General features: G+C 44.4%; 2 protein-coding genes across 2 annotated transcripts in view; one reads left to right on the top strand and one right to left on the bottom strand.

Annotated features, from left to right (window-relative positions):
• LOC135218836 (cyclin-G-associated kinase-like) overlaps nt 1-12,694 on the bottom strand; it is a gene marked incomplete in the record, with an annotated part of 495,799 nt that overhangs the window by 68,140 nt on the left and 414,965 nt on the right.
• The window catches only part of LOC135220042 (probable global transcription activator SNF2L2), a 51,899-nt gene that overhangs the window by 20,979 nt on the left and 18,226 nt on the right, over nt 1-12,694 (top strand). Inside the window, exon 6 of the mRNA XM_064257373.1 lies at nt 1,157-1,326. Within this exon, the coding sequence (XP_064113443.1) occupies nt 1,157-1,326 (170 nt within the window). The remainder of the gene's footprint in view (nt 1-1,156; nt 1,327-12,694) is intronic.

Genomic DNA, 12,694 nt, shown 5'->3' with positions numbered 1-12,694 from the left:
TTTGTTCAGGGAGTGAGGAACGTGAGGGCAGAATGACCCTCCACTCAGAATGGGACCCTCCACTCAGAAGTTGTCAGAGTCTTTGGTCTCTATGGGGGACTCCTCATGTGGACCTGTTTGCCACATTCCTCTCCAAAAGACTGGAAGTCTTTTGCTCAGTGGTAGAAGACCCCAGAGCTCTAACAGTCGACGCCTTCCTTCTAGACTGGTCCCATGTAGACGTCTACGCATTTCCCCCACTCAAGATTCTGGGACAAGTGCTAAAGAAGTTTGTGGCTTCAAAGGGGACGAAAATGACCCTGATAGCCCCCTTTTGGCCGGCACAAGATTGGTTCACAGAGGGTAGTGGAGTGGACAGTAGACTTCCCCAGATCCCATCCTAGAAGGATGGATCTTCTCAGACAAACCACACGAAGAGGTATCATCAAAAAAACCTCCCCGCTCTCGCTCTGACTGCCTTTCGACTATCGAAAGACTTGTCAGAGCGAGAGGTTTTTCTCGCAAGGCTGCAAGCGCGATCGCTAGAGCCCGCAGAGCTTCCACTATGCGAGTCTATCAATCTAAGTGGGAGGTTTTTAGAAGATGGTGTAAGTCGAAGAAGTTGTCCTCCTCCAGTACCTCTGTGACCGAAATTGCCGATTTTCTGTTATTCCTTAGAGAGGACTCACATCTTTCTGTATCCACTATAAAGGGATACAGGAGTATGCTTTCGGCCGTCTTCAGGAATAGAGGCCTAGAGCTTGCAGATAATAAAGATCTACACGATCTTATAAGATCCTTTGAGACCTCGAAGTCTAAGGATACATCTCCTCCTAGCTGGAACCTCGATGTTGTCATTTTACCTGAAGTTCTTGTCCTCTGAAAAGGTTCGAACCTCCTCATATGGCCTCGTTTTGAGATTTAACGAGAAAGTGTTTGTTTCTCTTGTCACTGGCGACAGCCAAAAGAGTTAGTGAGCTGCATGCCCTAGAATGATAAAGTAGGATTCAAAAGAGACTCAGCCATCTGTTCGTTCAAAGCACTGTTTCTGGCAAAGAACGAAAATCCTTCGAATCCCTGGCCCAAGAACTTCGAAGTTAAAGGCTTATCGGGTCTCGTCGGTAAAGAAGCTGAAAGGTCTCTTTGCCCTGTAAGACGGCTAAAATTCTACCTACAGAGGAAGAACAGATGGGAGGTTCTAGACAAGGTCTTTGGTGCTCTGTTAAAGATCCTACAAGACCTATGTCCAAAAATGCTTTAGCCTTTTTTGTAAGGAACGTCATTACAGACGTTCACAAAATCTGCACTGACGACTCTTTTAGACTCTTGAGAGTAAGAGCACATGAGGTGAGAGCACTAGCGACGTCTCTCTCTTTTCACAGAAATATGTCGCTAAAGAATATCTTGGAAGCGACATATTGGAGGTGCAACTCAGTGTTTGCATCTCACTACTTGAAAGACGTTTGTGTGACCTACGAGAAATGTTTTTCTCAGGGTCCTTTCGTGTCTGCGGATACGATCCTGGGTATAGGAGCTAACACCAATCCTTAAATGGTACATACCGTCTATTAGATATGTTCTAGACTTTCTGCTGACAAAGTGCAGACGTTGCACTGGCGGCCAGTCACTATTGTTCAGTAAGGAACTCTTGTGATATCTTATTAGATGAGTATCATTATTATTATTTTTTTTTTTGAAAATTATGTGCGTGCGTAAGTTGTTTTGAGTTATGGTTGTTGTGAAGAGTTTGGGGATAACTTGGAACAATTTTTTAATACTAACACGGTGGTTAGGATCAAGTGGTCGGGAATTGGTTTGTGCTCCTTCATAAGGTATTGTCATATAAGTGGATCAGCACCCGTTGACAAAGTCCTTTCAGGCTCTGCCGAGTAAGCGGATAAGACCCCATCGGCAGACCCACAAGAACTCTTGGCCATAGATCATATATCTCGCTAAAGTTTCTTGAGGTGATGCAGACTCATGGGCAGCAGCCACAAAGTCTACCACCTATCAGTAGCAACCAAGGTTTATTTATACCTACAACATATGTTGTTTACCTGTCTATTCCATAAGTAGCTGTCTCTTACCCTCCACCAAAGGGTGCCAATCAGCTATGTATATATCTGACAGGTAAGTTGATTGTATGAAAATGATATTGTTATGATACAATAAAGTTTCATACATACCTGGCAGATATATACGATTAATGGCCCACCCAGCCTCCCCGCAGGAGACAGGTGGAAGAGAGAAAATATGATAGAAACGGGAATGGTTTCCTAGTCCTGCCGCCCACCCGGGCAGGCCGGTAGATCACCGGACCTACCTGTAGCGAGTAGGCGCGAAATTTGAATTTCTGTCGGGGACGACGGAGTCTTAGCTATGTATATATCAGCAGGTAAGTATGTATGAAACTTTATTGTATCATAACAATATCATTTTTCATAGCTAACAAACCTGAAGTCTTAACATGTACTGCCCACCTCTAGCTGCCCCCTCTACATTTTCTTATCTCCTAGCTTGGGAAAAGACTGGTGCTTCATGAGGTTGAATGTCCGGTCTCTGACCAGCTTTCACCTTGTACATGCAGGCGTAGCCAAATCTCACAGATTCCTTGCTTTTACAATCTCTGATTGTTGTTTTTAAACTGTTACCAGCTGGCACTTGGAAAATATCTTATTGTTAAGCCCTCAGGTTTGTTAGCTATGAAAAATACAAATTGATTTAACCCTGAAACGCCGACTGACGTATTTTACGTCGACATTTTTTGTCTCTCGGGTGCCGACTGGATGTATTTTACGTCGACATACAAAAGTTTTTTAAAAAATTCACGGAAAAATGCTTTTAGGCCAACCAGCCGAAAACTCGTGAATCATGCGCCTTGGGGGATGCTGGGAGTTCATGGATCAAGGTGTTGTTTTGTTTACAATCGTTACGCAGGCGCGCAAGCGCTTATTTCTTTCTTGCCACACTAAAAAGTATCAGTGACACATCTCGGAAATTATTTCGTCACTTTGACATAATTTTTGTACCATTCTTAAATTAAGCTGTTACGGATGGTATTATTTTACAGTAGTACCTCGAGATACGAAAGGCTCTTAACTTACGAAGAACTTGAGATACGAAAGGGCCAATGCGAAAATTTTAATGCTCTACATACGAAAAGTTTTTCAAGATACGAAAAAAGGTTGTTGCTGTAAAGTCCGAGATTCACCCGGACCACGAGAACATTTTAAAACTCCCGTGCTGCCAACTGAGTAAACTCGCCACCATCCTCCCGCTCTCCATTGGTTCCCGATGCTAGTTCAACCCCATAAGGTCCTGCTCTCTTATTGGTCAGCATCTACCCCTTGTGCTTTAAGTATTCTATTGGTAAAAGGATGCTATAAATTGAAAAACTTATTCATGCAATACATCTAATAAAAAAAAACATTAGGTAAAGATAGAATAAAGAATAGAAATGAATGGTTATTATACTGTTTGGTAGTTTCAGTAGTTGAAGAGAGATAATGAAATTTATGGCTTACTGTGTAAAGTGATTGCTTGTCGATCGTTCGATACTTGTAAGTGCTGGATGTAAACAGACGTTTGGAAGCTTTTTTTTTTGTTTGTTTATTATAGTTAATGGTTACTTAATAATTATTTGAAATGAGTACATGCAATACATTTAATAAAAAAATTGTGAATTAGATATCATAAACTATAAAATAAATCAGACTGCCAACAAATACGTATTTTTTTAGAATTCTTCTTCTGTTTTATTGTCACGTTACGTATACGTATGTTTCATTATAGCTGTCAGTAACTCTGTATCTCCATTAGGTAAGGATAGAATAAAGAATTGAAATGAATGGTTTATTATACTGTTTGGTAGTTTCATTAGTTGAAGAGAGATACTAAAAGGATTTTGACGTAGGAAAAATCTATTTCTGGGCGATTGGTTCGTGTCGCCCAGCGAAATAATCCTTTAATTCATTATTTTCTAGGTAAATGATCTAACAAATACCAGAGAATAAACAAAATAAAGAAAAGGTCAGTATAACTGACTCGTCTCACCCACAAGGAGGGCGTCGGTATGAACAACTAGGGCGATTGAGACCACTACCACGAACTTCTTGTCAATTAGAAATTTCCTACACAAAATCCCACAGGAAGAGAGCCGACCCACAGAACGGGGCGCAAACTTACTACTAATACTACAACCCACGCTTAGGTGACTGCGCGCCTCTGGTGGCCATCCTGAAGTTAGCAATCAATCTCTTGAGCGAAGGGTTGGGAAGAGGTGGGATTTCGCTGGGCGACACGAACCAATTGCCCAGAAATGATTTTTCCTACGTCAAAATCCTTTTTCTGGGCTCAGTTCGTGTCGCTGCGCGAAATTGTCCCACCAGAGAATTAGCACAAGATTGAAATAAAGAAGGTCTCAATAAAACTTAAAATTCAACTATATACTATAATTGTAAGAAAATATATATACAATTGTTCGTACAATGGATAAAGGATAAACGAAAAGTAACTTATATTAACATATATAGGGTAACATCATTATAGTGATTGATAAACATGTGTGAACAATCATAGTTCAAATCACATTAAGTAATTATTATTAAACATTACAGAATTGTAAATAAAGCATGTGTGTGAGCAAACTTAAACTAAAGACACACCAAATAAGTTTCATAGATATTAATAAACAATACAATAACCATTGTTAATGGGGATGTGGCACCCTAGCATAAAAATAAGGGGACCACATCCTAAAAGATCAGTATGTACAATCAATTGTGGGTGACCCTAGCAAAAAAATTAAGGAGACCCACTAAACCATCACAAGAGCAGCTAAGACTCAAGGACAAACGTAGATGAACATGGTAGGCTAGATAAACTGTTGGCTGAGATAGGTAGAAAGGAGATCTGGATCTTCAACTAAACTACTGGGCAGAGTCAGGGGAAACTATGATACCCGCTGCAACTGCTGAAAATTTTAGAGATTCCAAAGACTTAAGTAGTGACGCTTAAATACTGTCGGCGATTTCCATCCAGTATATTTTTTCAAATCATCAAAATTCATATGTTGAAAGTAATTGATTGAGTGGCTACTGCCCTGACATCGTGTACCTTAGTGGGGGGAAGGATTCAGGGTTAGCTTGCTTAATAAAGTATAGGATCTGTTGCCTGATACCTTTAATTGATAAAGTACACCTTTTTCTCTTCTAAAGAGAGGACCCGAAGAGATAGGATGTCCTGGACAGAAAGGCTCGTAAGGTCGTTACTGGACAAAGAGAAAGATCTTGGGGAAGGGGTATAACCTTCCAAGGTTCCCACCTCAACAAAGGATCCTCATTCTTTGCTAAAAAGCTGCAATCCGGAGAAAGCAGAACTTCTCCTGAAGGAAGAAATTCTTCGTGACTCGCATCTCTGGATAACGCCGACAGTTCTGAAATTCTAGCTCCTGAAGCCAAGCTTAATAAAAACAATGTTTTTATACATTCAACTTCCCTGCCAGATATATACTTAGCTATAGACTCCGTCGTCCCCGACAGAAATTCAAATTTCGCGGCACACGCTACCGGTAGGTCAGGTGATCTACGCCTGCCCTGCCCTGGTGGCAGGACTAGGAACCATTCCCGTTTTCTAATCAGATTTCTTCTGTCGCCTGGGCCGTCAACATTGTTGTTGGTTCCTCTCGACTGGATTTTCTTTTTTCACCGGCAATTGATCTTCTTGACCGACTTTTGGTGACGTATCTGGATTGTTGGATTGGCATACGCTTTTGTGGACTGTTTTGTGGACTTGCCTTGGATTTTTCTTAAAAATGTCTGACGCTGGATTGGTTGTGAGACGTTGTGTGAATGTAGGCTGTAAGGTGAGGTTGCCGAAAGCTTCAGTAGACCCTCACACCGTATGCAAGGGTTGCAGGGAGTATGAATGTTCTTTCACTAATACTTGCAAGGAATGTGAGAATTTGAGTGAGAGAGAATGGAAGAATCTAACTAATTATTTGAAAAAGTTAGAGAGAGAAAGAGTGAGGAAAGCTTCTTCTAGAAGTTTGAGTAGTTCTAGATCGAATGAACTAGTTCCTAGTTTGGGATCTTCCCCAATTGTAAGAATTGCTACTTCTCCTTCCTTTTCAGCCTCTTCACCTATTGCAGATCCTGTAGATTCGGCAAAAGAACTTGCGGATCTAAAAGCAGCCTTCAAGATCATGGAAAACAAAATGGCTGCCCTGCAAGGTAAGGCTAGTGATGTTACAGTGGACAGTGATGTGAGTGTCCCCAATGTAGTGGAGGGGGGCATCTGGTCGGCTCCACAACGCTCCCAGGTCTAGACCTCTTCCAAGCTCACATGCCCAGAGGAGAAGGAATGTCAAAAACCGTAAGGAGGTTGTGGAGAATCCCCACCGATCAGGTGTCCCTTCGGCAGGTTCTGTGACACCCCAGACTGCCAGGGATCGCTATTGTAAAAGCGTCCTGCGTGATTGTTTTTCATCGTCGGGGTCTTTGTCTCCTAGACGTGATTGGAGGGATTCGGATCGCTCGCGCGCCACTGAAGAGGAGTTTGGAAGGCTCCGACTACTGACTCGCGCCCGGAACACTTCCCGAGGAGTCTCCTTTGGAGGTTAAGAGGGCAAAAAGAGCCATATTGTCACCCGTAGTTAGAAGGAGTCAGGAGGTGGAGCCCATGGACTCCTCCCCTCCTCCTTCTCCTCCTCCCGAAGAGGATAAAGAGGAGGTTACTAAAAGATTTCTAGTTTCCATGCAGGAACAGATATCGTCTTTGTAGGAGTACTTTCAAAGGAGCCTCCCTCGAAGGAAAGACACTTCCCTTCCCATCAAGAGGTCCTCCAGACGTGTGGAGGTACCTGCCGCCAGGATCGATGCTCCTACTAGAGGTGAGGCTCCTAGCAAGAGCGAGGAGTCAACCAAACGTAAGGAGTCATCCAAGCGCAAGACTCTTATCAGTTGCGAGGAGCCGATCAGGCGTCTGGCACCAGGAGCGAGGAGTCTCCCAGGAGGCAAGAGCCAAGAGCCAGGAGTCAGGAGTCACCCAGGCAGGAGGCAGGAGTCAGGAGTCAGGAGTCAGGAGTCAGGAGGTTTGGATGAGTTGTCTGATGACGAGCTTCCTACAAATGAGGGACTCTCGATTGCAAAGACTTTAGCCTCCTTGTTACTGCAAGAGTTTGGAGACTCTCTTAGTCCAGCCGCTCCTCCTCCTCCTTGTTCTCTCTTTTCTAGTACGACTACTGTGAAATCCTCGGCCTTCCTGAAAATGAACCAGCCATTTCAATGAAAAAGGCCCTCCAATCTTTGGATTCTTGGATGGGCACCCTAAGAAAGAGTTGGGCAAACAGTATTCTGCATGCCTCCTTCCAAACTCCATGGAAAGAGAGGTATTTTGGTACGGGACAGGAGAGACTATGGGTCTTTCTCTTCCTGCATCGGCAGACGCTGACTTTGCTAATCTAGTTGATGCCTCCAGACGACACTCTTTAGTCTCGGTCAGATCTACGTGGAGCATTTCAGAATTGAACCACTCTCCTAAGGGACTTTTCATCACTTTAGAAGTGTTCAATTTTCTGGATTGGTCTCTCGGAGTTCTGGCTAATAAGTTCTAAGGACCCGGAATTCTTAAAAACCCAGAAATTCTCCATAGCGTCCTGTCTTGCATGGACAAGGCGGTACAAGAAGGTTCGGGAGTAAGTTTGCTTCCCTATTTTTGGAGCTGGTTCTTCTAAAAAAGAGATCAGTTTATGGATCCCCTTTTATCCAAAGCTGTTTCTCCGAGCCAGAGGACAGCGTTATTGTTCGCCCCTCTGTCAGATCATCTGTTTCCTTCTCAGTTGGTGAAAGATATATCTCGCTCGCTAACTGAGAAGGCGACACAAGACCTCCTTGTCCAAACTTCTAAGAAGAGTCGTCCTGTAGTGTCGACGAGTAAAAAGGACTCTCGTCCTCCTCCTCAGCAGCCCTTTCATGGAGTGCAACGGCTCGTCCCCCCTTCCAGAAAGAAGAGCTCTGATAAGAGAGGAAGGTCTTCCTTCAGGCCCATTCAAGAAAGAAAGTGACTTTGATGATCCTCCAAGCACCAGTAGGCGCCAGACTCCTGAACTTTGCAGGAGGCGTGGGCCAAAAAGGGGAGCTGACTCTTGGTCAGTTTCAGTCCTAAAGAAAGGATACGTAATCCCTTCGAAGACAGTCCTCCCCTAACCTCTACTCCTCGGGTGGGAACTGTCAGCGAGGTACAGAGACCCTGTTAATGAGAAATACTCTCCTTCAAATGGTGGAGCAAATGTGGGGAAAAGGAGGCCATCGAACGTTGTACAGGATCCACTCTCCCTGGGATTTTAACAATCGCCTATTTCTATTACCAAAGGCATGGGGGGGGGGGGGTGGGGGGGGGGGGGGGGGGGGGGTGGAGACCAGTACTGGACGTAAGCGCTCTGAACCGCTTTGTTTTCAGAAAAAGAAAGTTCCGTATGGAAACGTCCGCCTCAGTAATGTCAGCACTTTCGTCCAGGAGATTGATGGTCGTCTCTGGACTTGCAAGATGCATATTTCCACGTTCCATTCACCACTCGTCAAAGAAATATCTTCGATTCATGATAGGAGGCAAGATTTTTCAGTTCAGGGCTCTGTGTTTCGGCCTGTCTACAGCTCCACAGGTCTTCACCAACCTGATGGCGAATGTAGCGAGATGGCTTCACCTAGAGGGGGAATAAACATCTCCTCTACTTAGATGACTGGCTGATCAGGGCCAAGTCGGAGAATCAGTGCTTGGAGGACCTATTGATAACAAGATAATGGTTGGATGAATCTCTGGGAGTTACTCGTGAACCTCGAGAAGTCGCAACTGATCCCCAGCCAGAACTTGGTCTATCTGGGGATTCAGATGGATTCCTCGGGTTTTCGGGTATTTCCTTCGCGAGAGAGAACCACTCGAGGTTTTGTCAAGAATCTCGAGCTTCTCAGAGAGAGAGAGCAGTTCAGCGAGGGATTATCTGAGCTTTTCTTTTAGGGACTCTGTCCTCGCTAGAAAAGTCTTCTCTCTGGGGAGGCTTCACCTTCCGCCCTCTTCAGTTTTTTTCCTGAAAGAGGTGTGGAGTTGGAAGACGGGACAACTCTCAGACACTTTCCCGATTCCACAAGAGATAAAAAATCACTTAAAGTGGTGGATCCTTCCTCTACAGAAGAACGAAGGCGTGTCCACTTGCCCTGCCAGAACCCAGCCAAAGTGTTATTTTCTGATGCTTCGGAGTCGGATGGGGAGCGACGCTAGGAGCAAGGGATGGTGTCAGGCACCTGGACAAAGGAACAGGTTGTCCTGGCACATCAATTGCAAAGAGCTAGTAGCCATACACCTGGCCTTAATGAGGTTCTTCGAGGAGATAGTCAGAGGCGGGGTGATTCAGATAAACTCGGACAACACCACGGCTTCTGGCTTACATACGCAAGCAAGGAGGGACTCATTCATTCTCCCTCTATCAGATAACAAAGGACCTGTTACCCTGGACAGAGGAAAGAGGCATAACTCTCCTCACAAGATTTGTGCAAGGGATAACGAATGTGAGAGCAGAACAGACAAAAGCAGGAGGAATCAGGTCCTTCCCCCACAGAGTGGACTCTACACACAGAAGTGTGGCCGAAGTCTGTGGTCCCTGTGGGGAGGCCTCACATAGACCTGTTTGCTACGCTCTCTCCAAAAGAGTAGAGATCTTTTGCCTCTCTAGTGGAGGATCCAAGAGCCTTTGCAATAGAACCGCGTTTCTCCTGGATTGGTCAGGCTAGGGACGCCTACGCCTTTCCCCCGTCCCCCGTTCAAGATCCTGGGGGAAGTACTCAGGAAATTCATAGCTTCAAAGGGCACGAAGTTGACACCTCATAGCCCCATTTTGCCAGCCAAGAATGGTTCACGGAGGTACTGGAGTGGATAGTGGACTCCCCAGATCATCATCGCCAAGCGAGCAGATCTACTCAGACAACCCCACTTCGAGAGGTTTCATCACAAACCTCCCCGGTCTCGCTCTGACTGCCTTTCGACTATCGAAAGACCTTGTCAGAGCGAGGGGTTTTTCTCGCAAGGCTGCAGGGCGCTATCGCTCGAGCCCGCAGATCTTCAACGAGAAGAGTATACCAATCGAAGTGGGAAGTCTTTAGGAGGTGGTGTAAGAGTAAGAAGCTGTTCCTCCTCCAGTACCTCTATAGTTACATTGCCGATTTCCTCCTTTTCTTGAGAGAGGAATCGCACCTTTCCGTGTCTACAATCAAAGGATACAGAAGTATGTTGTCTTCAGTATTCAGGAATCGAGGGCTAGAGATTGCAGAGAACAAGGATCTACATGATTTTGATTCGGTCCCTTTGAAACTTCAAAATCAGCATCTCCTAGAACACCTAGTTGGAATCTGGACGTGGTCCTGAAATTCCTTGCCTCAGATAAATTCGAGCCTCTACATCTGGCTTGTTCCCTCCGCGATGTTCACTAGGAAATGTTTATTCCTGTTGTCTCTCGCGACGGCCAAGAGGACGAGCGAATTTGCACGCTCTGGACTCCACAGTGGGATTCAAGGAGATGCAGCTATCTGTTCGTTCCAGACATTGTTTCTGGCGAAAAAAACGAGAACCCATCAAAACCTTGGCCCAGAAGCTTTGAGGTAAAAGTCCTATCTAACCTCGTAGGCAGAGAGACAGAGAGGGTCTCTCTGTCCAGTTAGAGCTCTTAAATTTATTTAGATAGAAAGAAACAGTTGGGGAGGGAGGATGTCAACAAGGTCTTTGGTGTGCTGTGAAGAACCCAAAAGACTCATAGTCTAAAAACGCCTTGGCCTTCTTTGTGAGAAGCGTGATTTCTGATGCACACAAGAACTGCCCGGATGAATCCTTCATTCTTCTAAAGGTTAAAACTCATGAGGTGAGGGCAGTAGCAACGTCCCTGGCGTTTCAAAAGAATATGTCTCTCAGAATATCATTGAGACTACATATTGGAGGTGCAATTCAGTGTTTGCGTCTCATTACCTGAAGGATGTGAAAGTGACTTTTATGAGAAGTGCTTCTCTCTAGGTCCATTTGTATCAGCAGATACAGTTCTGGGTCTTGGAGCAAAGACTGATCCTTTAAAATATTTTTATCTTTAATGTACATAAACCCTCTTGTCAGATATGTGCTTGGTTTCCTATTAGCAAGCGTACTGATGTCGCACGGGCGGCTGGTGTCATTGCTGGTAGGGGATCAGGGGTATGTATGGCTAGTAGGGGGGTACAAAATTTTTTTTTATTATGTTTCGAGTTTTTGGTTGTTTGTAAGGAGTTCGGGGATAACTTGCAATCTTAGAAACTAACATGGATGTTAGGATCAGGTGATCGGTATCGGTGTTGTGCTCCTTGACAGGTGTATTGTCATGTTTAGGTGGAATAGCACCCAATGACAAAGCCTTTAGGCTCTGCCGAGTAAGTGGATAAGACCCATTCGGCAGACCCCACAAGAACTCTTAGCCATAGATCAAATATCTCGCTGAGGCTCTTGAGGCGAAGCAGACTCCTAGGCAGTAGCCACGAAGTCTTCAGCCTAATCAGGTAGGAACCAAGGTTTATTAATACCTACAACATATGTTGTTTACCTGTCTATTTCAGTAGTTAGCTGTCTCTTACCCACCACCAATGGGTGCTAATCAACTAAGTATATATCTGGCAGGGAAGTTGAATGTATAAAAATGATATTGTCATGATACAATAAAGTTTTATACATACTTACCTGACAGATATATACGGATTAATGGCCCCCACCCAGCCTCCCCGCAGGAGACAGGTGGAAGAGAAGAAATCTGATTAGAAAACGGGAAATGGTTCCTAGTCCTGCCACCCCAGGCAGGCAGTAGATCACCTGACCTACCGGTAGCGTGTGCCGCGAAATTTGAATTTCTGTCGGGGACGACGGAGTCTATAGCTAAGTATATATCTGTCAGGTAAGTATGTATAAAACTTTATTGTATCATGACAATACCATTTTTCTTAAGAGCATTATAAATGAACATGTCGTATTATTTGTATCTGAAGCCAGTTTTAGAACATCATTTAAAACCATGACACTGAAGTAGGCCGGTTACTGAAGGTCTAAGTCTAGCACAAGCCTTGGGAATAGACGAAAAGTAAGAATCTGTTAAGTCTATGTTAAAACCCAGTTGAAATCTTCTTCAAGGCTGACTTGTTTATCGTAATAGTACTAGCTGCTAACCCTTTTTTCAAATAAGGATCTGAAAAAGGATATAGCCGAATTGATTGTCATGTTATTTTAATGTCTGCTTCCCTCAGGAAGGATGCCAACCTTTTTAACTGCAGCATCATACTGCCTTAAAGTTGAATCTCTTTTATCCGATCCAGGAAAAGGATATTTCGTGGATCGATATATTTGCATCTCTCTTGGCCGCAAACTTCATGAAGTCCATAAAGTTAGGGTTTTTGAGAATTCCTGAGGAAGCGAACACAGTCTTCATTTGTACTGACTGGGAGAGTCTGGGATTGGGAATTCGAAGAAGAGGACGAAGACCCAATTCCAGGATCAAGGGGTACCAGTTGCTCTTCGGCCAGTCCGGGGCTACTAGAGCTACTTGACACCTTGAACGTCCTGAGTTTGTTCAGTACTTTCAGGAGAAGATTCACCGGAGGAAAGATATTAAATCTTCTCCCAGTTGTTCCAATCTATGGACAGGGCGTCCGTGGCATAGGCC

The sequence above is a fragment of the Macrobrachium nipponense genome, chromosome 1 (genome assembly GCF_015104395.2).
Source record: "Macrobrachium nipponense isolate FS-2020 chromosome 1, ASM1510439v2, whole genome shotgun sequence".
Lineage (NCBI taxonomy): Eukaryota > Metazoa > Arthropoda > Malacostraca > Decapoda > Palaemonidae > Macrobrachium > Macrobrachium nipponense.
This window is presented reverse-complemented; position numbering and strand designations above follow the sequence as displayed.